This window comes from Oryx dammah, unplaced genomic scaffold (genome assembly GCF_014754425.2).
Source record: "Oryx dammah isolate SB20612 unplaced genomic scaffold, SCBI_Odam_1.1 HiC_scaffold_28, whole genome shotgun sequence".
Taxonomy (NCBI): domain Eukaryota; kingdom Metazoa; phylum Chordata; class Mammalia; order Artiodactyla; family Bovidae; genus Oryx; species Oryx dammah.
The window spans coordinates 117,094,674-117,120,385 of record NW_024070212.1 but is presented as its reverse complement, the minus strand read 5'-3'; the positions used below and the strand labels follow the sequence as shown (position 1 = coordinate 117,120,385).

At 45.4% G+C, this 25,712-nt stretch overlaps 3 protein-coding genes and 1 pseudogene across 3 annotated transcripts in view; all 4 read right to left on the bottom strand.

Annotated features, from left to right (window-relative positions):
• LOC120856621 (olfactory receptor 12-like) overlaps positions 1 to 498 on the bottom strand; it is a 2,280-nt gene extending 1,782 nt beyond the window's left edge. Inside the window, exon 1 of the mRNA XM_040231961.1 lies at positions 6 to 498. Coding sequence (XP_040087895.1) covers positions 6 to 498 — 493 coding nt within the window. The remainder of the gene's footprint in view (positions 1 to 5) is intronic.
• Positions 499 to 12,312: 11,814 nt separating this feature from the next.
• LOC120856620 lies at positions 12,313 to 17,568 on the bottom strand (annotated as a pseudogene).
• A 1,137-nt stretch (positions 17,569 to 18,705) lies between these two features.
• LOC120856651 (olfactory receptor 12-like) lies at positions 18,706 to 19,656 on the bottom strand. The gene has a single exon (XM_040231995.1). It carries the CDS (start codon positions 19,654 to 19,656, stop codon positions 18,706 to 18,708), a length of 951 nt encoding a protein of 316 aa, XP_040087929.1.
• Positions 19,657 to 20,705: 1,049 nt separating this feature from the next.
• LOC120856619 (olfactory receptor 12-like) overlaps positions 20,706 to 25,712 on the bottom strand; it is a 147,616-nt gene continuing 142,609 nt past the window's right edge. The window contains exons 2-3 of the mRNA XM_040231959.1: positions 24,666 to 24,887; positions 20,706 to 20,848 (exon numbers count right to left, since the gene is read on the bottom strand). Coding sequence (XP_040087893.1) covers positions 20,706 to 20,848; positions 24,666 to 24,887 — 365 coding nt within the window. The remainder of the gene's footprint in view (positions 20,849 to 24,665; positions 24,888 to 25,712) is intronic.

The following is a 25,712-nucleotide window of genomic DNA, read 5'->3' as shown; positions in this document are numbered from 1 at the left end:
GCTGGTCTGCAGGATGGAGTTGAGGCAGCCTCCACAGTAGCAGCCCAGCATCAGGCGGGCACAGACAGAGGGGCACATGGAGATGGGGTAGCGCAGGGGGCTGCAGATGGCCACGAAGCGGTCATAGGCCATCACGGCCAGGAGAAACCCCTCAGTGGTGATCATGGTGGAGAAGAAGAAGAACTGGGTGACACAGCTTGCGAAGGTGATGAGCTTGGTCGATGACATTAAGTCAAACAGGGCCTTGGGGTAAATGACAGATGAGTAGCCCAAGTCTAAGAAGGAGAGGTTCTTGAGGAAGAAGTACATTGGGGAGTGCAGACGGGCATCCAGGGTGATGACCACCATCATGGTGAGGTTCCCCAGGACCGCCACCACGTACAGGGCCAGGAACAGAGCAAAGAGCAGGGCCTGGGTCTGCAGACCACCCGCAAATCCATCCAGCACAAACTCCTGCAGAGGCACCACTGAGAGGGTTCTGTTCCCATAGGGTGACATGGCTCTCAGCTAGGCAACAAGCAGCAGACAGCAGAAAGCAGGTGGGAGGCAGTGAGAAGGAGCAGGTCAAGGCCAGAAGGTTGTATTCTTTTGGAGAACAGGATCCTCTCAGTGACCCATTGCCCCCCGACCAAGGGACAACTAGATACCCACTCTTCTTCTAGATGAGCTCCAACTGACCTGAAACATAAACATTTCCTCTAATTCACCAATTCCTAAGTATGCTTGGACGATAAAAAAGGCCAGGCACCAAAGAATGGATACTTTTGAATTGTGGCTCTTGAGAGTCCTTTGGGCTGCAAGGAGATCAAACCAGTCAATCCTAAAGGAAATCAACCCTAAATATTCATTGGAAGGACTGATGCTGAAGCTCCAATACTTTGGTCACCTGATGCAAAGAGCCAAGTCACTGGAAAAGACCATGATGCTGGCAAAGGTTGAAGGCAGGAGAAGGGGGCAACAGACCATGACATGGTTGGATGGTATCACTAACTCAATGGGCATGAGTTTGAGCAAACCCCAGGAGATAGTGGAGGACAAAGAAGCCTGGCGTGCTGCAGCCCATGGAGTCACAAGGAGTTGGACATGACTTAGTGACTGAACAACAACAACGAAGTATGATTGGAGCGCTCACTCTGGAGGATGCCCAGTGTCTGGTATGAGATGGTGAAAAAGTCAATTCCTAGGCATGTTAATAAGAAGTCTGGGGTCTCTGAGGAGGAGAGAGGAGTCTGAGGCTCTCAAAGAGGAGATAGGGGTCTGGAATTCTTAAGGAGGCAGAAAGGACAAATGTTTTTTTCCTACATTCCTTAGTAAGGGTTATACAACAACAATGTATCTGGCTTGAGAAACTTGAGGACAGTTTCTCCTTCCTGAAAACCTTCTGGCTGATCCTGTTGTCTTAAAAATGCAAATTATTGGAGTGGGTCTAGTAAGATCCTTACAACCTTGAGACATTCTTTTGATTTATTGTAAAACCAATATAAAAGTACATAACTCCCTTGCTTAGACTAGCGAGGGGGGCACTCTCCATCCCCCTTCTGATGTCTATGTCAGGACCTTTCTCTGGCACTTTGTTTACTTTAATAAAACTCTGCTATGCAAAAGCTCTTGAGTGATAAAGCCTGGTCCCTGGTTCTGAAGCTAAATCTATTTTGGAGACATGAATCCGACATCATTCACTGTAAGCTATCATTCTGGGGGCTCGTCCAGGATCTTCAGGACAACGTAAGAACTCTCAGAGCTCTAGACTCCCTGCTTTCTCAGTATGCACGTTTTCTGCTTTACTTTACTAACTCTTCCGTGTGCTTTTGTGAATGAATGACACGCCCTGCATGAAGCAAGTGAGGAGCCCTGCTCTGTGGTTTCACAGTGCTGTGTAATGACTGATGGAAGCCCCAGAAAGGGGAACCTTGTCGGGGGTTTATATCGACCTGCCAATGCCAAGAGACACCCAACATCCCTGCGAGGGGAGTGGCCAGAGATGGGCAAAGCGTGTGGACTAAACTTTCCTTTCTCAGTCACCTTTTCCTGGTCTCTTCGACCATTTTGTAATTGCATGGGGAATCAAACCTACTAACATAATCTGTCAGATCACAAACTTTCAAGGGACTTGTGATCCACGATGTTATTGTGTACTTTTACTTAGACCTCCTGTATGGAAGTGCTTAGCCTTGCTAGAAAGTTACTGGGAGCCTATATGGAGTGAGGGGGAACTCTAGCTCCAGCAGCATGTTCAGGAACTAGTCAGAACTCTAGCTCCAGGAATATCTCTCAGGCTAGAGGTCACTCCCTTGGCTGCCTGCCTCAGGGGCCAGAGTCCTAAAAGTGAGTCTTTGTAATGGCTGTGCCTCCACCCTATGCGGGTGTAAGTGCTGCTGGTGACCGTGAGGTTTCTGAGGACACAGATCAGGAATTGCAGGGTCCGGTCTGATTGGAAGCGCAGTGGGCTTCCTCCTTTGCTGGTGCTGTTAGTGGACCAGGGGAGGCTCTCTGGTGGCCTTTGTCTCAACTCCTTAGATATTCTTTGTGTAGAATCTGTGGAAATGAACTGGAAGGATTGGTCCTAGTAGCTTGAGGACAAAATTCACTTTTTCCTCACTGGCCGCCCTCCACCACCTCTTTTACTCCCAAGAATACTAGCATGGTGACACTCAGAAGGGACATCTTGATCGTCGTTCACCCCTTTGTGACTCACCGCGCCTACTGCAGCCAGGATTGTATTCAGGAATGTGAATGGGCTCACGGAACACTGATGCTTCCCATAGCAGTCCTAGCTTGGGCAACATTCCGGGACAGCTACTCTGTTACATTCTGGGTGGCAGCAGAGAAGAGGACAAGTCAAACAAGGATCTTGGTGGTGAGGAGCCAGAAATCAATCTGGGATGCCATCAGGTCTACCCCTGGTGCATCTCCACCCCTCCTCAGTGGAAGAACCGGGAGGGATGAGTAAGGCACCTGTGTTGGTAAGGGACAGACTAAGTCTGACCAGGGAAAAAAAGCTTCAGTGGAAAGTCTGTCTACACCCCCATTTAGAGCAGGGAGGGATGCCTCCGATGGAAAGAAGCCATGGCTGTGTGTGCTGCTTTTTTCTCTCTTACAGATGGGAGCTAGCAGTTCCAAAACCACTTCTTTAAAATGTATTAAAAAAATCTGGGACAAGTTTGATCCCTACAACTTAAAAAGACACACCTGATCTTCTTCTGTGATATTGATTGGGCACAGTATCCTTTGGAAGACAGGGAACACTGACCGGTTAAAGGGTCTCTCAGTTATGATACTGTTTTACAACTAGACCAGTTCTGTAGAAAACAAGAGATGAGTAGACGTACCATATGTGTGGCTCTTTATTTCTCTGAGAGATATCCCAGACTTGGGTCCTAAGGGTGCATATTTGGGTGTGAAACTTCCAGTTCCCTCCAGTCCTCTTATTGCCCCTGTATCTGGGGTTTGCAACTGAACAGCCTGAGAATCAGGACACCCTTCCAGGAGGGGTTGCCTCAGTCTAGGTAGAAATTCACACAGTTCCAATTGTGGTCATGACTATTTAGAGGATCCAAAAAGTACATAGAAGTTTTTATGGGACTAACTTTACTTTATAAGCTTACTTAGAGATATATAATACATGTCTTGGGACAGATGCTGACTCCTGACTCGAGAGCTCGAGTTCTGAGGGAAGCTACTACTTTTGGAGATGAATGGCTTGAATATGAGATAAGGGGAAAGAGGGAACATGAAATAGCCCTCCTCCCTACTGGGAGCCAAGCAGTTCCCACGACAGAGCCAGACTGGGACTATGACATGGCTAACTGGGATCAGAATCACTTTGCCAGATACATTCTTGAGGGACTCAAGTGAACACACACCAAGACTTTATGCTAAGTTGGCTGACATAGAACAGGATGAGAAGGAAACTCCTGGCAAATTCCTAGATAATTATGGGAGGCTCTCTGCAAGTTTACTGACGTTGATCCTGAAACTTAAGAGGAGGAATGATCTTAAAAGATAGATTTCTCACTCAGTTGGTTCCAGATATCTGCTGTAAGTTACACAAACAGGCGTTCAGACTGTATCAGTCTTTAGAAAAACTGTTGCAGCTGGCTCAGACAGTATATTACAGCAGAGAAATGAGGAAAAACAACAATAGGCAAGAACCAAAGAAAAGACCCAGGCTCTCGTGATGGCTGTGAGAACTGCTGTGAATCGACCTGAAGAGAAAAATGCTCAGAGGGACCCAGGTGAAAAGGGGCGGGCTTGTTATCACTGTGGAGAGGAGGGGCATCTCAAGTGGGATTGAGCTCAGGCATCTAAGCCGCCCCTGGCTCCATGTCTGGTCTGCAAAGGACCACGCTGGAAGAGAAACTGCCCTCTGAGGCATAGGCCCCAGGGGTCAGACTCTCAGGACAATCAGGACTGAAGGTGCCCAGGGTCCCCACACAACCCCTCATCCTAATAACCCTTGAGGAACCCTGGGTATTAATAACTGTGGAGGGCCAATCAGTCAATTTTCTTTTGGACACGGGCAAATTTCTCTGTCCTCACTGAAGCCCCTGGCCTGCTTTCCTTCCAATCCACCACCGTAATGGGACTGTCTGGACAAGCCAAATGTTATTATTTCAGTCATCCTTTAAGCTGCAACTTGGACTCTGTACTGTTTTCTCCTGAGTTTCCATTCGTGCTGGAGTCTCCCTCACCCTTTCTGGGGAGGGATACACTGAGCAAGGTCCAGGCCTCTGCTTTCATAAATATGGAGCCTGCTCCTTTTCTCCCATAATTGAACAAAGTGTAAATCCTAAAGTGTGGGCTGATGGAAAAACTGTGTCGAGCACAAAATGCTGTTCCTATCTTTATCAAGCTCAAAGACCCTCACCTATTTTCACATCAAAAGTAGTACCCACTAAAAGGTTAAGGAAGTGTTAAAACCCATCACTGAGAATTTAAAGGAGTAGGGGCTGAGAATTCCCTGTAACAGTCCACGCAACACTCCTATTTTGGGTATAAAAAAATCGAATGATAAGCGGAGAGTAGTTTTATGAATAATAAGATTTATGAATAATCTTATTATCTCATAATAAGATTTATAAATAATAAATGAGGCTGTGATTCCTTTTACTTATGTGCCAAAAACAAATGGATTTTCCTCCTTACAGGTCTGGGTAGACACTTTTACTGGATGGATTGAGGCCTTTCCCTGCTGTAGTGAACAGGCTAAGGAAGTTATAAAAATTTTAATCCCCAAAATTATTCCCAGGTTTGGGCTGCTGCAGAGCCTCCAGAGTGCCAATGGCTCCACTTTTAAAGCTGTCATAACGCAGCAGGTGTCAAAAGCTTTAGGAATAGAATATTACTTATATTATTACTGGAGACCCCAATCCTCAGGAAAGGTTGAAAAAACTAATGACATTATTAAGAGACATCTGCACAAATTAACTCAAGAGACACAGGAAAATTGGCTTAAAATTCTACCCATAGCTTTAATGAGGGCTCAAACTGTCCCCCAAAGGGAGGGACTGTTCCCTTTTGAATGTATTTGTGGAAGACCCTTCTTATACACAGACATTGTTATAGACCCTGAAGCCTTAGAATTAACTATATGACTCAGCTTTCAGCTTTTCAACCTCCTCACCAATTGATGGCTTCCCATGGTGGGTTTCTCCACTTCAAGGGAAGGACTTTCTTCAACTCTGTGAATACCTTCACCACCACCAACAATCGTATGTGATGCCTCTTCTTGATCTGATGACATCTAACAATCCTAAGATGGACTGGTATAACTTAACTAAGGACATAATATGGCTTTTAATTTTAGAATTAAAATTTTATGTTTTAACTTGGTTTAATGACTATTTTGCCTTACATCTGTAACTGTAAAATGGGGTTTGTTTCTAACCGTCTGAAAGCTTTTAAGTTACAGATGGCTGTCCAGGCTCCTACAAGTGATATAGCACCCCCCCCCAACTGTTACTTGGGGCCCCTGGTCAAAGACCCTCCTATGAGGGTCTGTTGTGTTGCCCCAACAGTTTAGGGACTATGCCCCTGAACAGCAGGAAGTAGCTGTGGAATGAAAACGATGCCCCTTTCCCTTGGCAACACAATTATCCTAAAAGAAAAGGGGGGAATGAGAGGGTCAGTTCTTAGGTAGGTTGATAAGAAGTCCAGGGTCTGTGAGGAGGAGAGAAGGGTCTGGGGTTCTCAAAGAGGAGACAGGGGTCTGGAATTCTCAAGGAGGAGGGAAGGCCAAACTTGTTTTTTTTTTTTTTCTTCTATATTCCTTATTAAGGATTATATAACAGCAATATATCCTGCTTCAGGACAGTTTCTCTTTCCTGAAAACCTGGCTAATCCTGTTATCTTAAAATATAAATTATAGGAGTGGTCTAGTAAGATCTTTACAGCCTTAACACATTCTTTTGATATATTATAATAACTAATTAAAAAAGTATATAACTCTCTTTCTTAGACTAGTGAGGGGGGCACTCTCCACCCCCCTTCTGATATCTATGTCAGAAACTTTGTCTGGCCCTTTTCTTACTTTAATAAAACTCTGCTACACAAAGCTCCTGAGTGATCAAGGCTGGTCCCTGGTCCCAAACTTAAATCTTCTTCAGAGATCATGAATCTGACATCATTCACCATAGCCTCTCAATGGCTCAAGAGGTCCTGCTGAGCTGAGGGTCTCCAGCATAAGGAAGGCTTCCATCTCCTTGTCCTTGTTTTGCAGGACATGCTCTCCCTTCTCACGGGGATGGTCCTGAGCTGTGCCATTCCCGCACTGGCTCAGATATCTAATCCTGCACCTTCCACCCCTATTTTACTCATTTTTAATTTCAGAAATCATTAAGCACATGATGCTATCAGAACTGACCCAGTGATGGTTCTAACTCCAGGGCAGTCCGGGAGCAGACCAGGGACCAGCTCTCACCAGGCTAAAGTGGAGCTACGTCTGCCTCTCCTGCAGAGCCTGAGGGGCAGACCCTATGTCTCTCAGCGTTTTTGTCTCTGAGATAAGACTGTGATGGCAAACATCAACAGAGCTCTCCATATCCTTGGGAATAAAAGCGTTCTTTCTTAAAATGCCCAGAAGTTGGACAATTCATGGAGAAGGGACAGCCCAGCTGCATGGTCTGAAAGTAGCAGGACAGAGGCTGGGACACATTCAGGACGTGAGCAAATTCTCCGTCCTTACTCTCATGCCCCTGGCGCCTCAGCACATCCTCTGAAGTGATTTCTTGGAGCCATGGAGCCTCCAACATGGTCACATCTGCTCAGTGTCTGGGTCCTCCTGCTGAGTGCTGCTTCCTGTTCCTGTCATAGCCCAGACCTCCCTGGTCTGCACTGGACGGGGCTGACCACCACACTCACATGGAACATGGGGACAAGCTGTATGATGGCCAGAGCAAATGCTTAGAGGAAATCTAGCCTAAATAGGAAGGAGTGTGGAAGGCAGGGGACACAGAGCTACGGGCCCCTAAGAAGTCGAGGGGATTAGTGAGAGGGTGAGGTCAACCAGCTTTAGAGCAGTTTCATATTTTCTAGAGGTGAGATCTTTGCCATCATGGAACTGGCTGATTTTGGTGGGAGTGAGCTCCCTGGGAGTCAGGGTGTGCAGTTGGAGCCTGGGTGGGTAGGGGCTCCATGAAGGAGTGATGAGCCTCCCAGCCTGAAGTTCTCTTAGAAAGAGGTCTGAGAGAGTTCATTCTTTCCATCAGTAGAAGCATGGGCGACCATGTATGTTGTCCAGCTTTCCTCTTCTGGCAGACTTGACTCCAACCCTCACACGAGAGCAGAGGGAACAGTCTGGCCTGGGGCAGGCAGGGTTCACTGTGATATGTGTTTGGAGCTGCTGCTAAGAGTGGAGTTGGTGGTCTGCCCTATGCTCCATGGCCAACCACACTGGCCTCCCACCCCTGGCCTGTGCAAGCAGTCACATTCCTCATGACCAAGCTTTCCTGTCCATCTCTGCTTATTGTGGTCATACGCACAATAGATTCACTGTGACCAGAGTGACTATCTTTTTCCCACCACCCCAGGCTGGCTGTCTGCTCCTCTGCTCCTGGGGTTCCCAGTTCCCTGTTTCTGTTCTGTTTCCCAGGGCTATTTGTCCACCTCAGGAGGCTTGGGTCATCAAAACAGTGACCGTTAGGGTGCCTGGGGGAGCACATGAGGAACGATTTGCATTTTCATCTGGGAAGCCAATCTCTCAGTTTGCTTTATAAAAACATACTCACACATTCCTTTGGCTGTTGAGGTGACCCAGAGTGGCTGCAGTGCTGGCTTCACTGAATCTGGGAGTTGAGCCTGAGAAATGCCTTAGGGGTGAAGCGGAATAATCCAGTGTTGTCACAAGCCTCTGTTTGTAATGACTGAGTCCTGAGTCCTTTCCTTGTATATCTAGTTATCATGTGTGTCTGAGGCCCTATAGCAGCAGCAGCATCTAAGACCTGGTCAGAATTGCAAGGTCTCAGGCACTGAATTTAAGATCATATTTATTCAAGACCCCCTGATTATTTCTACTCTCATTAAAGTTAAAACCCACATTTATTTAACACCCCCTGATTATTCCCACTCTCATTAAAGTTCAGACCTGTGGCCCTGACTGATCTTGCCCAGTGCAGTGAGAGGTAGGGGACTGTGTTGTTCAGAGTCCAGGCTCCCAGGACTAACCTGTCAGTGATGCTGACCACGCCCTGCTGAGTGATGACCGCAGTGCTCCTGTGATGTCAGGAGGGGCATGGCTCACCCACGCCCCTGTGCTCCCCGGGAGGACTCCTGTCCCAGGTCTGTGCTGACGATCATGACGTGGTGTTGAGGACCCTGCTCCCTCATTTACCTCTGGCTTCCTGTGCAGGGAAGTGAGAGCGAGGAGAGGGCAGCAAAGAGCCCCTGGGGTAACGGTCAGAGGCGGGCCATGTGCTCCAGTGCCTGCTGCAGGAAAATCCTGGGTCTTGGTGTAAGCAGGAGATGAGACTGGCTCAATTCTTCCTGTTACCCTCAGCTGGGTAGTATTCATTGCACCTGCATCTTTGGATGACTCTACTCGAAGATACTCTCCACCTGGCACAGCTGGGATTCGAGGTCTCAAGTGGCCAATTAGCATTTACTTGAGCTCTGAGTATGCTGGGACTCCCAACTCCTTGAGTTCCTGAAAGATGCAATCCTGTGGCTAACCTTTCTTTGATACATCTCAGCCCAAAACAGGAGGAGCAGGAAGCCTGGAATTCCTCTGGGAGCACTGGGGTCCACCGGGGGAAAAGCAACTCAGAGGGACCCAGTGGCCCTTCTTGGAAAGGGCTCAGGCTGCAGGTGTGATCTCCTGGCCCACACCACACCATTCTCCTTTGCTTCATCCTGGTGTGTTGGTGTGACAAAGAGTGATGTGCAGGGCTCTGTGTCTGCAGAAGCAGCACAACCCTCTCTAAGTCATAATATGGCCCTTCCCTCATTGCAGGTCAAGTAAACGTATCTGTTAAGATATTTTAATCCTGCACTGAAAATCAAAGCCAATTTATAAACGTGATATATGATTATTAGAAAATTATAGGAAGTATGAGAGTAAAATCCTGGAGAAAGTTGTGTTATGAATATGCTAAGGAAAACGAGGCTCTTAAGGTTCAAAAATTATTAAACAAAGTAGATTTCAGGGGAAGAGTTTGCTTATAAAGAGACATTTCAAAATAAAAACGTTCAATCCACGTGGATTATCGGAAAATTTAAATTTGTATACCACTAAAGAGACTTCTCTGGTGGCTCAGACGGTAAAAGCATCTGCCTACAATGCAAGAGACCTGGGTTCAATTCCTGGGTTGGGAAGATCTCCTGGAGAAGGAAATGGCAACCCACTCCAGTATTCTTGCCTGGCAAATTCCATGGACCCTGGAGCCTGGTAGGCTACAGTCCATGGGGTCGCAAAGAGTCAACATGACTGAGCAACTTCACTTCACTTCACCACTAATGAAGATTTCAAATATATGAATCAAAAACTGACAGAATTAGAAATGCAAACATCAAAATCATGATTGAAATTTATCATACTTCTCTCAGTAATTGATGAAATAAATTAAAATATTGTTGTAATGTATTAGATTGATTCAAAATATGAAACATGATATCAAACTGTGGAAATTTCTTAGAGAGATGGGAATTCTTAAAGAGACGCCCCCAAAGAAACCTGTATCCAGGTCAAGAAGCAACAGTTAGAACAGGACATGGAACAACAGAGTGGTTCCAAATTGGGAAAAGAGTACGTCAGAGCTGTGTATTGTCACCCTGCTTATTTAACTTCTATGCAGAATATATCATGAGAAATGCCAGACTGGATGAATCACAAGCTGGAATCAAGATTGCTGGGAAAACCGGGATAACCTCAGATATGCAGCTGACACCACCCTTATAGCAGAAATTGTAGAGGAATTAAACAGCCTCTTGATGAATGTAAAAAGGAGAGTGAAAAAGCTGGCTTAAAGCTCAACAGTCAAAAAACAGACTATGGCATCCAGTCCCATCACTTCATGGCAAATAGATGGGGAAACAATGAAAACAGTGACATTTTATTTTCTTGGGCTCCAAAATCACTGCAGGTGGTGACTGCAGCCTTGAAATTGAAAGATGTTTGCTCCTTGGAAGAAAAGCTATGACAAACCTAGACAACATATTAAAAAGCAGAGACATCACTTTGCTGACAAACGACCATATAGTCAAAGCTATGGCTTTTTCAGTAGTCATGTACAGATGTGAGAGTTGGACCATAAAGATAGCTAAGCACCAAAGAATTGATGCTTTTGAACAGTGGTGTTGGAAAAGACCCTTGAGAGTCCCTTGGACTGCTGAAATAGCTGAAAGAAATTAAAGGCAACCTAAAAAATGAAAGATATCTCATGTGCTTGAGTTGGAAGAGAACAAAATTATACAATGTGATCTAAGCTTCAGTGTCACACTTTCAAAATCACAGTTATGTTTTGCAGAAAATGAAAAGGACATTTTAGAATTTGTATGGAGTCTCAAGAAAGACAAATAATCAAAACAATCTTGAAAGCAAAGTTGGGAGTCCCAGACTTTTTGAAGAAATTTTGGTATTTTCCATTGAAGGATAATCACTTCACAATATTGTGTTGGTTTCTGCCATCCATGAACGTGAACGCCGTAAGTACACATATGTCCCCTCCCTCTGGAACCGCCCTCCCACCTCCCACCCCACCCCGCCCCTCTAGCTTGTTTCAGAGCCCGGTTTGAGTTCCGAGTCATACAGCCAATTCCCACTAGCTAACTGTTTCATACATGGTGATGTATGTGTTTCCATGACACTCTCTCTATTCGTCCCACCCCCCCTCTCCTCCTCCTGCCCATGCCCATAGGTCTGTTCTCTATGTCTGTGCCTCCATTGCTGCCCTGCAACTAGGTTCGTCAGTACCATCTTTTTAGAGTCCACATGTATGCATTAATATACAGTATTTGTTTTTCTCTTTCTGACTTACTTCACTCTGTATAATACACTCTAGGTTCATCCACCTCAGTAGAACTGACTCAAATGTGTTCCTTTTCATGGCTGAGTAATATTCCACTGTGTGTATATACCACAGCTTCTTTATCCATTCATCTGCCGATGGACATCCAGGTTGTTTCCATGGCTTAGCTATTGTAAATAGTGGTTCATTGAACATTGGGGTACGTGCATCTTTTTCGATTTTGGTTTCCTCAGGGCATATGCCTAGTAGTTGGATTACTGGACACATGGCAGTTTTGTTTCTAGTTCTTTTTAATTTTCTTTAAAAAATATATTTATTTTTAATTGATTGATGATTGCTTTACAATATTGGCTTGATTTCGGCCACACATTAACATGAATTAGCCATAGGTGGGAAGTTGAAGAGGGAGGGGACATGTGTACACCTATGCGTAGATTTTAAAGCAATCTCCATACTGACTTCTGTAGTCACTGTGTCAATTTACATTCCCACCAACAGTGCAACAGTCTTCCTATTTCTCCACAGCCTTTCCAGCATTTATTGCTTGTGGATTTTTTGGATAATGGCCATTCTGACTGGTGTGAAGTGATAGCTCATTAGAAAGAAAGATTTTTAAAGATCTTGTCTTTTATACCCAACCCCAACAGTCTCACTCTAAAGAAGATAAATCTAATGACTTTCCTTACAAGAACTCATGACTAATGTCACTTTGCTATGAAAATCTGCTATTTCTGATTCATTTTGAGCACTGAGACAAGATTCAAATATTCCCAGAGAAAGAAGCATAATGCACGTTGTGATAGTCTATTCAGCAATAGTGAGCACTGCATCCAAAACTATCTCATCCCAGGAATTAAATGAGGTCAGCTACATTCATCAGGATTTGTTCCACTGTAGTATTATAGAAAGTCTCAAAGTCATAAAGAATCCTCTTGTCTTCTTCAGTAGCAAAGTTTATAGCCACGCTTTCCCTCCCAAATAGACCCCATCTACCACTTCTGTGAACACCACTTTCATGATTAGTAGGTAGATCATAGTTTATAATCAGTGACCCTTGTTGTATATCAGTCGCACAAGCCAACAAGTCAGTAAGAGATCAGAACACAACTTGATCCTGATCAGAGTTCCCTCATGATTACAACTCTTTCCTTCTGATTTATATCACCACGCACAGAAGAAACTCTGAAGTCCCTGCCATGCATTTTCTCACAGTCAGTCTACCTTGTGCCTTGTGTTGAGAAAAATAATGGCCTGTGTAATCGTCAGTGTCTCATACAAGTCACAAAGTATGTCCAACTTTCATTTCTCTCAACATTAATATAAAATTGTTTGATTCTTTCAAAGGTCAATTATTCCTTTTTCACTAGAATTTGAATTGGGTTTCCCATGAATTTTGGTCACTTCCAACACAGCTATTGGCCCTGTGGCAGAAAGCAACATCACATGAAACAGTTCAGTTCAGTTCAGTCGCTCAGTTGTGTCTGACTCTGCGACCCCATGAACCGCAGCATGTCAGGCCTCCCTGTCCATCACCAACTCCTGGAGTTTACCCAGACTCATGTCCATCGAGTCGGTGATGCCATCCAGCCATCTCATCCTCTGTCATCCCCTTTTCCTCCTGCCCCCAATCCCTCCCAGCATCACAGTCTTTTCCAATGAATTCAACTCTTTGCCTGAGGTGGCCAAAGTACTGGAGTTTCAGCTTTAGCATCAGTCCTTCCAATGAACACCCAGGACTGATCTCCTTTAGGATGGACTGGTTGGATCTCCTTGCAGTCCAAGGGACTCTCAAGACTCTTCTCCAACACCACAGTTCAAAAGCATCAATTCTTCAGCGCTCAGCTTTCTTCACAGTCTAACTCTCACATCCATACATGACCACTGGAAAAACCATAGCCTTCACTAGATGGACCTTAGTCAGCAAAGTAATGTCTCTGCTTTTTAATATGCTACCTAGGTTGGTCATAACTTTCCTTCCAAGGAGTAAGCGTCTTTTAATTTCATGGCTGCAACCACCATCTGCAGTGATTTTGGAGTCCCCCAAATAAAGTCTGACACTGTTTCCACTGTTTCCCCATCTATTTGCCATGAATAGATTTGGCCCCATGATGGGACCAGATGCCATGATCTTAGTTTTCTGAATGTTGAGGTTTAAGCCAACTTTTTCACTCTCCTCTTTCACTTTCATCAAGAGGCTCTTTAGTTCCTCTTCACTTTCTGCCATAATGGTGGTGTCATCTGCATATCTGAGGTTATTGATATTTCTCCCAGCAATCTTGATTCCAGCTTGTGCTTCTTCCAGCCCAGTGTTTCTCATGATGTACTCTGCATAGAAGTTAAATAAGCAGGGTGACAATATACAGCCTTGACATACTCCTTTTCCTATTTAGAACCAGTGTGTTGTTCCATGTCCAGTTGTAACTGTTGCTTCCTGACCTGCATACAGATTTCTCAAGAGGCAGGTCAGGTGGTCTGGTATTCCCATCTCTTTCAGAATGTTCCAGTTTATTGTGATCCGCACAGTTAAAGGCTTTGGCATAGTCAATAAAGCAGAAATAGATATTTTTCTGGAACTCTCTTCCTTTTTCCATGATCCAGTGGATGTTGTCAATTTGATCTCTGGTTCCTCTGCCTTTTCTAAAACCAGCTTGAACATCTGGAAGTTCACAGTTCACTTTTGCATTTAATTTTTGGAAAATCTCATAGATTTAATCCTTAAACCCTCAGCTCAGTATTTTATCTGCTTCACTCAAAGCAAGCATTTTGACCCATTTTGGAAAAAAGACAATTGTTTAACACATCAGAAACTCTCCCAGGTGTACCAAAAACAATATGTGGTGCTTCGGCCTGCCGTTTTGCATTTTATTTAGAACATTGGTTACATCAACGCAGACATGACAAGTTGCTCCTACATAGTCTCTAAGTGCCAGAATTACTTTTTGTATCTGTCAAGTCAGTTCTCCGGCAGGGGCCAATATTGTGCTTGGGTCTCCTGGAACTCAGTCTCCATCCATTGAGCAAATGTGGCTGTCTTGCCAGTACCTGACTGAGCTTGACAATCATATCATACTCCTTAATACATGGAATAATAGCTCTCTGCTGAATAACTGATGATTTCTCAAAACCATAAGCATAGGTGCCCCAAAGAAGAGAGCCCTTTAAGTTCATATTATCAATGTTATCCGCAGCCTCATTCCAGTTGCTCTCGATGACACCAGTGGGTCCACTCCCTCTGGGTCATGGTCACCATGTCCTCTGCTGTTATGATCTATGGAACTGCCAGACAGGATCTGAAGAGCCACTCAGCACCCAGCTGAAAAGCTCTCAGCCTTCTTAATTTGGAAACATATTACAAATCTATAGCAATCGGAACAGTATAGTATTGTCACAAAGGCAGACTTGTGGAACAATGGAGCAGAATACAGAGCTCAGAAGTGAAGCTTCATCAATTTAGTCAAATGGTCAAGAAATGTGCCAAGATGACTCACAGGGAAAAGACAACTCCTTCAACAAATGGCATTGGAAAACTGGCTGCTTATGTGAAAAATCATAATGTGGGCCCTTACCTTGATTCATGAACAAAAACTAACTTAATATGGATTAAAAACTTAAATGTATGACTTAAGTCTCTTAAACTCCTGGAAGAGAATATCTGAGAAAAACTCAATAACCTTAAATTTGACAATGATTTGTTGGATATGACACCAAAGCATATGGAAAAAAGGGAAAATAGACACATGTGACGACATCAAACTAAAAATGTGTACATTAAAGACTTAGATAGCAGAATGGAAAGGCAGCCTGTGATCTGGAAGAAAATGTTTAAAATGTTATGTCTGATACGAGGATAATATTCAGAATACATAAGGAATTACTACAATTAAACGAATCAATAACCTAATTTAAAGTTTTCATGTTACTTAAAGATATTTCTCTAGAGGTAACCTACAGATTGCCAATAAACATATAAGAAAATGCTCAAAATCAATAATCATTAGGGAAATATTAAAAAGACAACAAAGAGATTATACCTTACAATCATTATAATGGCTGACATGAAAGAGAAAGGAAAAGAACATATGCTGACTATTATGTGGAGAAATTGCAACAATTTTGCACTTTTTATAGGCATAAAAATGGTACAGCCACTATGAAAAGTAGTATAAGGTTCTTCCTAAAATTAAAAAAGAATTCCAATATTATGCAATCAAATATCTGGGTATATAGTAAAAAATAAGATAAAGAACAAAACAGCAGTCTTTCTAGGAGATATTTGCATGCCAAAAGGTGGAGGCAACCCAAGTGTCCGTTGGTGGATGAGGAGATAAACAAAAAGTTGCATACACATGTGATGGAATACTATTCAGCTTTAAAAAGGATAGAAATCCTGTCACATGTGGCAACATGGGGAAACCTTAAGGAGACTATGCTAAGTGTAACAAGCAGATGCCAAAAGACCAATGCTTTATGTTTTACTTATCTGGGGCAACTGAAGAAGTCACATTCATAGAGGTAGAAAGAAGAATGGTTGCTGCCAGTGGTGGAGGTGAGGAGGAAACAGGGAGTTATTATTTAGGGGGATGGAGTTTCAGGTTTGCAAAATGAAAAGTTCTGAAGATCTGATACACACAAGGTGAATATGCCAGACACTACTGAACTCTACAGTTGGGAAGATCCCCTGGAGAAGGAAACGGCAGCCCATTCCAGAATTCTTGCATGGGAAATTCCATGCACATAGGAGCCTGGCGAGCCACAGTCCATGGGGTTGCAAAAGTGTCAGACAGACTTAGCGACTAAACGACGACACATGACTTAGCGACTAAACAACAGGACTGAACTACACTCAAAATGCAACAGAAGTTTTTTTTTTTCTTCTAAAAGGTAGAAACTTCTAAAGTTCACCAAAATATCAGCATCAAAACTACAGTGTGGTCTTGAAATGTAATGTGTTTATTGTCCACTTAAGCACAATAAAGAAACGAGCTGGGTCATGTATATTTGGAATTCAGTGACTGACTAACACTGAACTCAACTTATACTCTGGCGTTAGATGTGAACTGAGAATCTAGTGTGTGCCAGTAGCTTGCAAAGCATAGTATGGGATGAAGAACCAAGTAAACCACTTCTAACATTGTATAGAGATATCCACTGCAATCTGAAATATAGTTTACAGAGAGGTAAAGCCAACCTGTAGGGTTTTAAAAATAATTCTCTTCCAGACTATAGAACAATTTCCATTCCATCTAATACTGGACTCAATTTTCCTGATTTATTTGAAAGTGAGAATTAATGTTCTACTGAGAACAATAGATTCCTTACTGCTTGTACCATTAAAATTTACGTAATGATGAGAACTCTACACTTGCATACAAAAGATTGGGATTTTTCTTTTCCTTTGGAAATTTAGAGTAAGATATTCCTTGGAATGAGAAAAATAACATGAGGGGGAGAAGGAGAAAGGAAGGAAGGAAAGAAGGGGAGGAAATGAGGAGGAGGAGGAGAAAAAAGAGGAAGAAAGGAATGCAGGGAAAGAGAACAGTGCCACAGCATGGCACTATAAGAAGGCATGCTATTTTGGGAAAACTCCTCAAAGAACAAAGTCATCAGGTGAATACAGTTAAACAATCTACAGCAGACTTAGAACTGGTTTTGGGGCCCAAAGATGAGACAATGCTGTCAGAGTCCAGCAGAGACATCGGAGCAGTTCCTATTGAGGAACGGTGAGCAGAAATCTGATGACTTGGGTTTGGCTGCTTGCCAGAGTCTCCTGAGCAGAGACAGCAGGGAGATGGAGAGCTGTGATCAGAGAGGAGGGCACGTCCCTACTGACCTTACAGGGAACAGACTAGTCCTGTGTCCACAGGACCACCTCCTGGGAGTGACCATGGGACTGGATGACTCCCACAGGGAGACATGATAGGGGTCTGAGTGCAGACGGTGTGTTGGGTCCATGGAGCAGGCGGCTGGGGCTCTGAATGGGGAGCTCAAGACAGACGATCCAGCTCCCCCAGGGAGTGTGGGACAGAGGGCCAGGGAGCTATGCTTCTGCCAAGAAACTACCCCTTCTCTCTCCACCCCCTGCTCTCTGCAGCAGTACCAGGACCTCCATCCTTATTCAGAGATGTCTGTGCTGACAAGGCCCCATTTCTTAGGGTCACAAGTAGTCAGAACAGTGTCACCTGTCAGGTTGGATGGTGAACTTTGGGTGTCAGGCATCCACGTTGGCTCCCTGGGGCTCCCAGCTGCTGTCTGAGGGGGAGAAACCCAGGACAGGGAGCACTAGGAGCGTCTGAAGCCGGAGCGCAGGTGCTCCCTGCTGCCTTGTTGGGTGGCAGCGTCAGTGAACAGAAGGGGGAGGGGAAGAACAGCCCCGCTCAAGATTGAGGGGAAGCATGGTCTTCCTAACTCTCCTAATTGGCTGTGGTGACCCAGCCTATCACCAAGGAAGGGGCCGGGCTGAGTGTCCTAGAACCTCCCTACTAGGTGGTCCAAAGGAGATTACTGAGCACATATTTACATGGATTTAACAATGAAATGAAGGTAAAAACATCAGAGTTTGTCTACTTTCATACCTTCACTGGATAACAAGGAGATCCAACCAGTCCATCCTAAAGGAAATCAACTCTGAATAGTCATTGGAAAGAATGATGCTGAAGCTGAAGCTCCAATATTTTGGCCACCTGATGCAAAGAGCTGACTCATTGGAAAAGACCATGATGCTGGGAAAGATAGAGGGCAGGAGGAGAAGGGTGTGACTGAGGATAAGATGGCTGGATGGCATCACCAACTTAATGGAGATGAGTTTGAGCAAGCTCAAGGATATAGCAAAGGAAAAGGAAGTCTGGCATGTTACGTTCATGGGGTCACAAGAAATCGGACACAACTTAGTTACTGAACAACAAGAACAATATCTTCACTGGAGGGTGCTGAATTTGGAAATATGTTCTCAAAGACTCTCTGCTGATCACTCTGCCCACTGTATCACCCAAACTTCAAGATTTGAGTCATACCATTTAAAGATATTAATTTTATGTTGGTGAAGAAAATGCCTTATTCAGTTTCCATCTCTTGCAGTTTGAGGTCCATGATGTTCTTCCAAGAAGGACTAAATAAAATGTTGGAGGAAAGAATGAATTGAAAGAATGAATTAAAAGAATGAGGAATAAATTCCTCAAACCAAACCCAGTGCCTCCCCTCAAGTCCCCTTGTCCTCTCCTCAGCACACTGTCTCTCTGGTCCCCCTCCGTCACGTGGCCGTGTGTCTCTGCCCCAGTCTCTGCAGGGCTTCCTTCACGTCCTTGTTTCTCAGGCTGTAGATGAGGGGGTTGAGCATCGGGATGACCAGGGTGTAGAAGACAGAGACCACCTTGCCCTGCTCCATGGATGCCACAGCTCCCGGCTGGGCATACATGACAAAAAGGGTCCCATAAAAGAGGGACACGGCTGTCATGTGGGAGCCGCAGGTGGAGAAGAGCTTGTGTCTCCCTCCTCCTGAGCGCATCCTCAGGATGGTCACTGTGATGTAGCCATAGGAGGTGAGGACCACGAGTGTGGTGCCCACAATGATGAGGCCACAAAGGCCAAACATGACCAGCTCATTGATGGTAGTGTCAGCACAGGCAAGCTTGAGCAGAGGCGGCACATCACAGAAGAAGTGGTCTATGTGGTTGGAGCTGCAGAACGGGAGGCTGAATGTGAAGCTGGCCTGCAGAATGGAGTTGAGGCAGCCTCCACAGTAGGAGCCCAGCACCAGGCGGGCACAGACCGAGGGGCACATGGAGATGGGGTAGTGCAGGGGGCTGCAGATGGCCACGAAGCGGTCATAGGCCATCACGGCCAAGAGAAATGCCTCCGTGGTGCCCATTAGAGAGAAAAAGAAAAACTGAATGATACATCCCTCAAACGTGATGACCTTGGAGGAAGATATAGTGTTGGCCAGGGCCTTGGGGTAGATGACAGACAAGTAACACAGGTCCACAAAGGAGAGGTTCTTGAGGAAGAAGTACATTGGGGAGTGTAGACAGGCATCCAGAGTGATGACCACCATCATGGTGAGGTTCCCCAGGACGGCCACCAGGTACAGGGCCAGGAACAGAGCAACCAGCAGGGCCTGGGTCTGCAGACCACCTGCAAATCCATCCAGCACAAACTCCTGCAGAGGCATCACTGAGAGGTTTCTGTTTCCTTGGGGTGACATGGCCCTGAGCTGGTGACACAGGGCAGAGAGTTAGGAGCCCGTGGGAGGCAGTGAGGGGGGCAGGGTCACAAAGTCATTTAGTTGCCCTTCAGTGCCCAACTGCAGGGCTACTAGATACCACTCTTCTTCCTGAAAAATACTAGCTGATCTGAAGCATAACCATTTCCTCTGATTTACTAATTACCAAGTGTGCTTGGAGCACTCACCCCGTGGGAGATGGGGCATTTGCTATGAGAAAAGACTCAAGGGGTCCTGCCAAGCAGAGAGTCTATTGTGTAATAGTGGCTTACATCTCCCTGTCCCTGCTTTCAAGGACATGCTCTCCCTCCTCACAGGGATGCTCCTGAGCTGTGCTATTTCTGCACTTGCTCAGGTGTCTAATCCTGCACCTCCCACCCCTTATTTACTCATTCTTTAATTATAGAAGTTGTTAAGCACTTCATGCCATCAGGACATGACCCAGTGATAGCTCTATCCTGGGACAGGCTAGGAGCAGGTAAGGGACCAACTTTCACCAGGCTTGTGTGGAGCTACGCCTTTCTCTCCTGCAGGACCAGAGACCTAACTTAGCATCTTTGTCTCTTGGATAGGATCTTGATGGCAAACCCAGCTGAGCTCTCTGCATCCTTGAGAATCTAACGGTTCTTTCTTATAATGTCCAGATGTCAGCCAATTCCTGGAGAGGAGAAAGTCCACCTCCATGGTCTGAAAAGCAGCAGGTCGGGGGCTGTGACACACTCAGCATGTGGCGTGTCCTCGCTCACCCTGACTTCCATGCCACTCGCTCCTCTGCACACCCTGTGGGGTGATCGCTTGGAGCCGTGGGAGCCACCCACACGGTCACGTCTGTCTCAGTGACTGGGTCCTCCAGCTGGGCGCTGCTTCCTGTGCCTGTCGCAGCCCAGACCAGGGCTGAACTCCACACTCACATGGGACATGGGCACCAGCTGTGTGATGCCCGAGGGGTGGTCAGGGGAGATGCAGCCTAACAAGGGAGGAGTGAAGAAGGAAGGTGCACACCACAGTGCCTCCCAGGACTAAGAGGAGCATCAGTGGGAGAGCAGAGACAATTTTAGAGCGGTTTCATTCTTTAGGGGTGGGAGCTGCAGGATCACAGGGCTGGCCGCCTTCAGAGGGAGTGCCTTCCCCGGGAGTCGGGGTGTACAGGCAGCAGCTATGTGGTCAGTGGGGCCTGCGGAGAAGCAACGACGACCACACTCTCACTCAGCCTGCAGTTCTCTTAGAAGGTGGTCTGAGAGAGTTCCATGCTCTCCAAGAATAGAGCATGCAGGAGAAAGAATGGGTTGCCCATCTTTCCTCTCCTGGCTGGCCTGACTCCAACCCTCACAGGACAGCAGAGCATCAGAGTTTGCTAGGGATGCCCCAGCATTGTGACATGGGTTAGGACCTGGTGGTCTGAGTGCAGTTGGTGGGATGCCCTACGCACGTCGGCTGCCCACTCCTTGGCTGTCCTTCCATCCCTGTCCTGTGCACACATTCACATTAGTCTCAGCTAAGTTTTTGCTGGACTTGAATAAGTGAATCAAACTCAGTTGACCATTATATCTACTGCTGTGGGCAGGAATCCCTTAATAGAAATGGGGTAGCCCTCCTAGTCAACGAAAGAGTCTGAAATGCAGTACTTGGGTACAATCTCAAAAACGACAACAATCTCTCTTCATTTCCAAGGCAAACCATTGAATATAACAGTTATCCAAGTCTATGCCCCAACCAGTAATGCTAAAGAAGCTGAAGTTGAATGGTTCTATAAAGACCTACAAGACCTTGTAGAACTAACACCCCAAATGATGTCCTTTTCATTATAGGGACCTGGAATGCAAAAGTAGGAAGTCAGGAAATACCTGGAGTAACACACAAATTTGGCATTGCAGTACAAAATGAAGCAGGGTAAAGCCTAACAGAGTTTTGCCAAGAGAACATATTGGTCATAGCAATACCCCCTTCCAACAACATAAGAGAAGACTCTACACATGGACATCACCAGATGGTGAGTACTGAAATCAGATTAATTATATTCTTTGCAGCTGAAGATGAAGAAGCTCCAAACAGTCAGCAAAAACAAGACTGGTAGCTGAGTGTGGCTCAGATCATGCACTTCTTATTGGCAAATTCAGAGTAAATTTGAAGAAAGTAGGAAAAACCACTAGACCATTCAGTTAAGGCTTAAATCAAATCCCTTACAATTATACAGTAGAAGTGACAAATAGATTCAAGGGATTAGATCTGAGAGACAGAGTGCCTGAAGAACTATGGAAGGAGGTTTGTGACATTGTACAGGAGGCAGTGATGAAGACCATCCCCAAGAAAAAGAAATGCAGAAAGGCAAAATAGCTGAGAAAAGATGAGAAGCTAAGGCAAAGGAGAAAAGGAAAGATATGCCCATCTGAATGCAGACTTTGAGAAGAGCAAGGAGAGATAAGAAAGCCTTCCTCAGTGATCAATGCAGAGAAATAGAGGAAAACAACAGAATGGGAAAGACTAGAGATCTCTTCAACAAAATTAGAGATACCAAGGGAATATTTTTATGCAAAGATGGCCACAATAAAGAACAGAAATGGTATGGCTCTAACAGAGGCAGAAGCTATTAAGAAGAGGTGGCAAGAACACACAGAAGAACTATACAAAAAAAGATCTTCATGTCCAGATAACCACGATGGTGTGATCACTGACCTAGAGACAGACATCCTAGGATGCAAAGTCAAGTGGGCTTTAGAAGCATCACTATGAACAAAGCTAGTGAAGGTGATGGAATTTCAGTTGAGCTATTTCAAATCCTGGAAGATGATGTTGTGGAAATGCTGCACTCAATATGCCAGCAAATTTGGAAAACTCAGCAGTGGCCACAGGACTGGAAAAGGTCGATTTTCACTCCAATCCCAAAGAAAGGCAATGCCAAAAAATGTTCAAACTACCACACAATTGCACTCATCTCACATGCTAGCAAAGCAATGCTCAAAATTCCCCAAGCCAGGCTTCAACAGTATGTGAACCCTGAACTTGCAGATGCTTAAGCTGGATTTAGAAAAGGCAGAGGAACCAGAGATCAAATTGCCAACTTCTGTTGGATCATCAAAAAAGCAAAAGAGTTGCATCTACTTCTGGTTTATTGACTATGCCAAAGCCTTTGATGTGTGGATCACAACAAACTGTGGAAAATTCTTCAAGAGATGGGAATACCAAACGACCTGACCTGGTTCCTGAGAAATCTGTATGCAAGTCAAGAAACAACAGTTAGAACCAGAGATGGAATGACAGACTGGTTCCAAATTGGGAAAGGAGTACATCAAGGCTGTATATTGTCACCCTGCTTATTTAAGGTCTATGCAGAGTACATCATGAGAAACGCTGAGCTGGAAGAAGCACAGCTGGAATCAGGATTGTCAGGAGAAATATCAATCACCTCAGATATGCAGATGACACCACCCTTATGGCAGAAAGTGAAGAGGAACTAAAAAGCCTCTTGATGAAAGTGAAAGAGAAGAGTGAAAAGTTGACTTAAAACTCAACATTCATAAAACTAACGTCAGGGCATCCGAATCCATCACTTCATGGCAAATAGATGAAGAAACAGTGGAAACACTGGCAAACCTTTTTTTTGGGGGGGGGGGTGGGGGGCTCCAAAATCACTGCAGATGGTGACTAGTGAAGTCTAGTCACTCAGTCGTGTCTGACTCTTTGAGACCCCATGGACTGTAGCCTATCAGGCTCCTCTGTCCATGGGATTTTCCAGGCAAGAGTGCTGGGGTGGGTTGCCATTTCCTTCTCCAAGGAGATGGTGACTGTAGCCATGAAATTAAAAGATGCTGTCTCGCTATGACCAACCTAGACAGCATATTTGAAAGCAGAGACATTACTTTGCCAACAGAGGTCTATCTAGTCAAGGCTATGGTTTTTCCTGTAGTGAGATGTGGATGTGAGTGTTGGATTATAAGGAAAACTAAGCACTGAAGAATTGATGCTTTTGAACTGTGGTGTTGAAGACTCTTGAGAGTCCCTTGGACTGTAAGGAGATCCAAGCACTCAATCCTAAAGGAAATCAGTTCTGAATATTCATTGGAAGGACTGATGTTGAAGCTGAAACTCCAACACTTTGGGCACTTGATGCGATGAACTGACTCATTTGAAAAGACCCTGCTGTTGGGAAAGATTGAAGGCAGGAGGAGAAGGGGATGACAGAGGGTGAGATGGTTGGATGGCATCACTGCTTGGATGGACATGAGTTTGAGTGAACTCTGGGAGTTGGTAATAGAACAGGGAGGCCAGACGTGCTGCAGTCCATGGGTCAAAAGGAATCGGACACGACTGAGTGAGTGAACTGAACTGAAGCTTCTCTGTCCATCCCTGTGTGCCCGCTATTCACACACACAGTAGAGCCACTGTGACCGGAGTGGCCACCTTCCCTCCGCCGTCCCCAGCCTGCTTTCTTGCTTCTATGTCCCCTGTGGTTCCCAACGTCATGTTCTGTTCTGTTTCCCAGGACAATTTGTCCACTTCAGGGGCCTTGGGTCCTGAGAACAGTGACCCCTAGGATGCCTAGTGAAGCACATGAGAAGCAATTTGCATTTTCTTCTGGGAAGCCAAGATGGTTTTTGAAAATAAACTCACACATTCCATTGGCTACTGAGATACCGCAGTGGGGCTGTGGTCGCTTCAGTAAACCTGTGATTAAACTTGATATGTACTTTCCCCTGTGAAGCAGAAGAATCCAGTGTTGTCTGCAAGCCTCTGTATTTATTGACTGGGTCCTGTATCCTTTTCCTTGTAAATTTAGTTAGGCAAATGCAGTCTGAGGCCCTATAGCAATATTATTACCTAGAGCTGGTCAGAAATGCAACGTCTCAAGCCATGGATTTAAGCCCATGTTTATTTGAGATGTCCTGATTATTTCTACTTTTGTTAATGTTCAGACCTGCTGTCCTGAGTGACCCTGCCCAGTGCAGTTGGAAGTGGGCAGTGATATGTCCAGGATCCAGGCCCCCAGGACTCACCTGTCAGTGATGCTGACCACGCCCTGCTGAGTGATGACTGCGGTGCTCCTGTGATGTCAGGAGGGGCATGGCTCACCCAGGACCCCGTGCTCCCAGGGAGGACGGGACTCCTCACCAGGTCTGTGCTGGTGATAATGACGTGGTGTTGAGGGCCCCCTCCCTCGTCCACCTCTGGCCTCCTGTGCAGGGAAGTGAGAGTGAGGAGGGGGCAGAAGAGAGCACCTAGGTCACAGGGAGAGGGAGGTCAGGTGTTCCGAGGGCCTTCTGCAGGGAACTGTTAGGTCTTGGTAAAAGCAGAAGGTGGGATGGACTCAGCTCACCTGCTCCTCTGTGTCTGTCCCCTCAGCCAGCTGGTGCTCATGGCACCTGCATCTTTGGGTCCCTCTGCTGGGCAGATGCTCTCCACTTGGCACAGCTGGGATTTGCAGCCTCAAATGGCCAATTAGGAGACTTGGCCTCTGAGTGCCCTGGGGCTCCCTACTCCCAGGGTCCCAGAGAGATGTAGTCCTGTGGCCAAACTTCCTCTGATACATCTCAGCCCAGAACAGGATGGTTAGCAGTGACTCCCTGAAATCATTCTGAACTACTGGGGTCCACTGAGCAAGAAGCAAGACAATTTAGAGGAACCCAGTGGTCTTCCTTGGAAAGGCCTCCCTAGGGCTACAGCTATGACCTTCTGGCCCACAGCCCTTCCTTCCTGTTTCATCCTGGTGTGTTGGCATGACAAAGAGTGATGTGCAGGACTCTGTGCCTGGTGAATAAGCACAGCCCTTTCTCGGTCATAAGATGACTCTTCTATCAATGCAGATTGAGTAAACATATGTTAAAACAAAATATTTTCACCTTGGGCAGGCATCCAAAATCAAATTATAAATGTTGAATATGGTTAGTAGAAAAACATAGAAAGTTTTATAGTAAAAAGTTGGAGAAAGTTGTGTTATGAATATCCTTAGGAAAATGAGGCTCTTATGGCTCAGTAATTATTAGGCAAAGAAGATTTCAGGGGAAAAGTTTGCATATTATAAAGGGATGTTCAAAATGAAAATG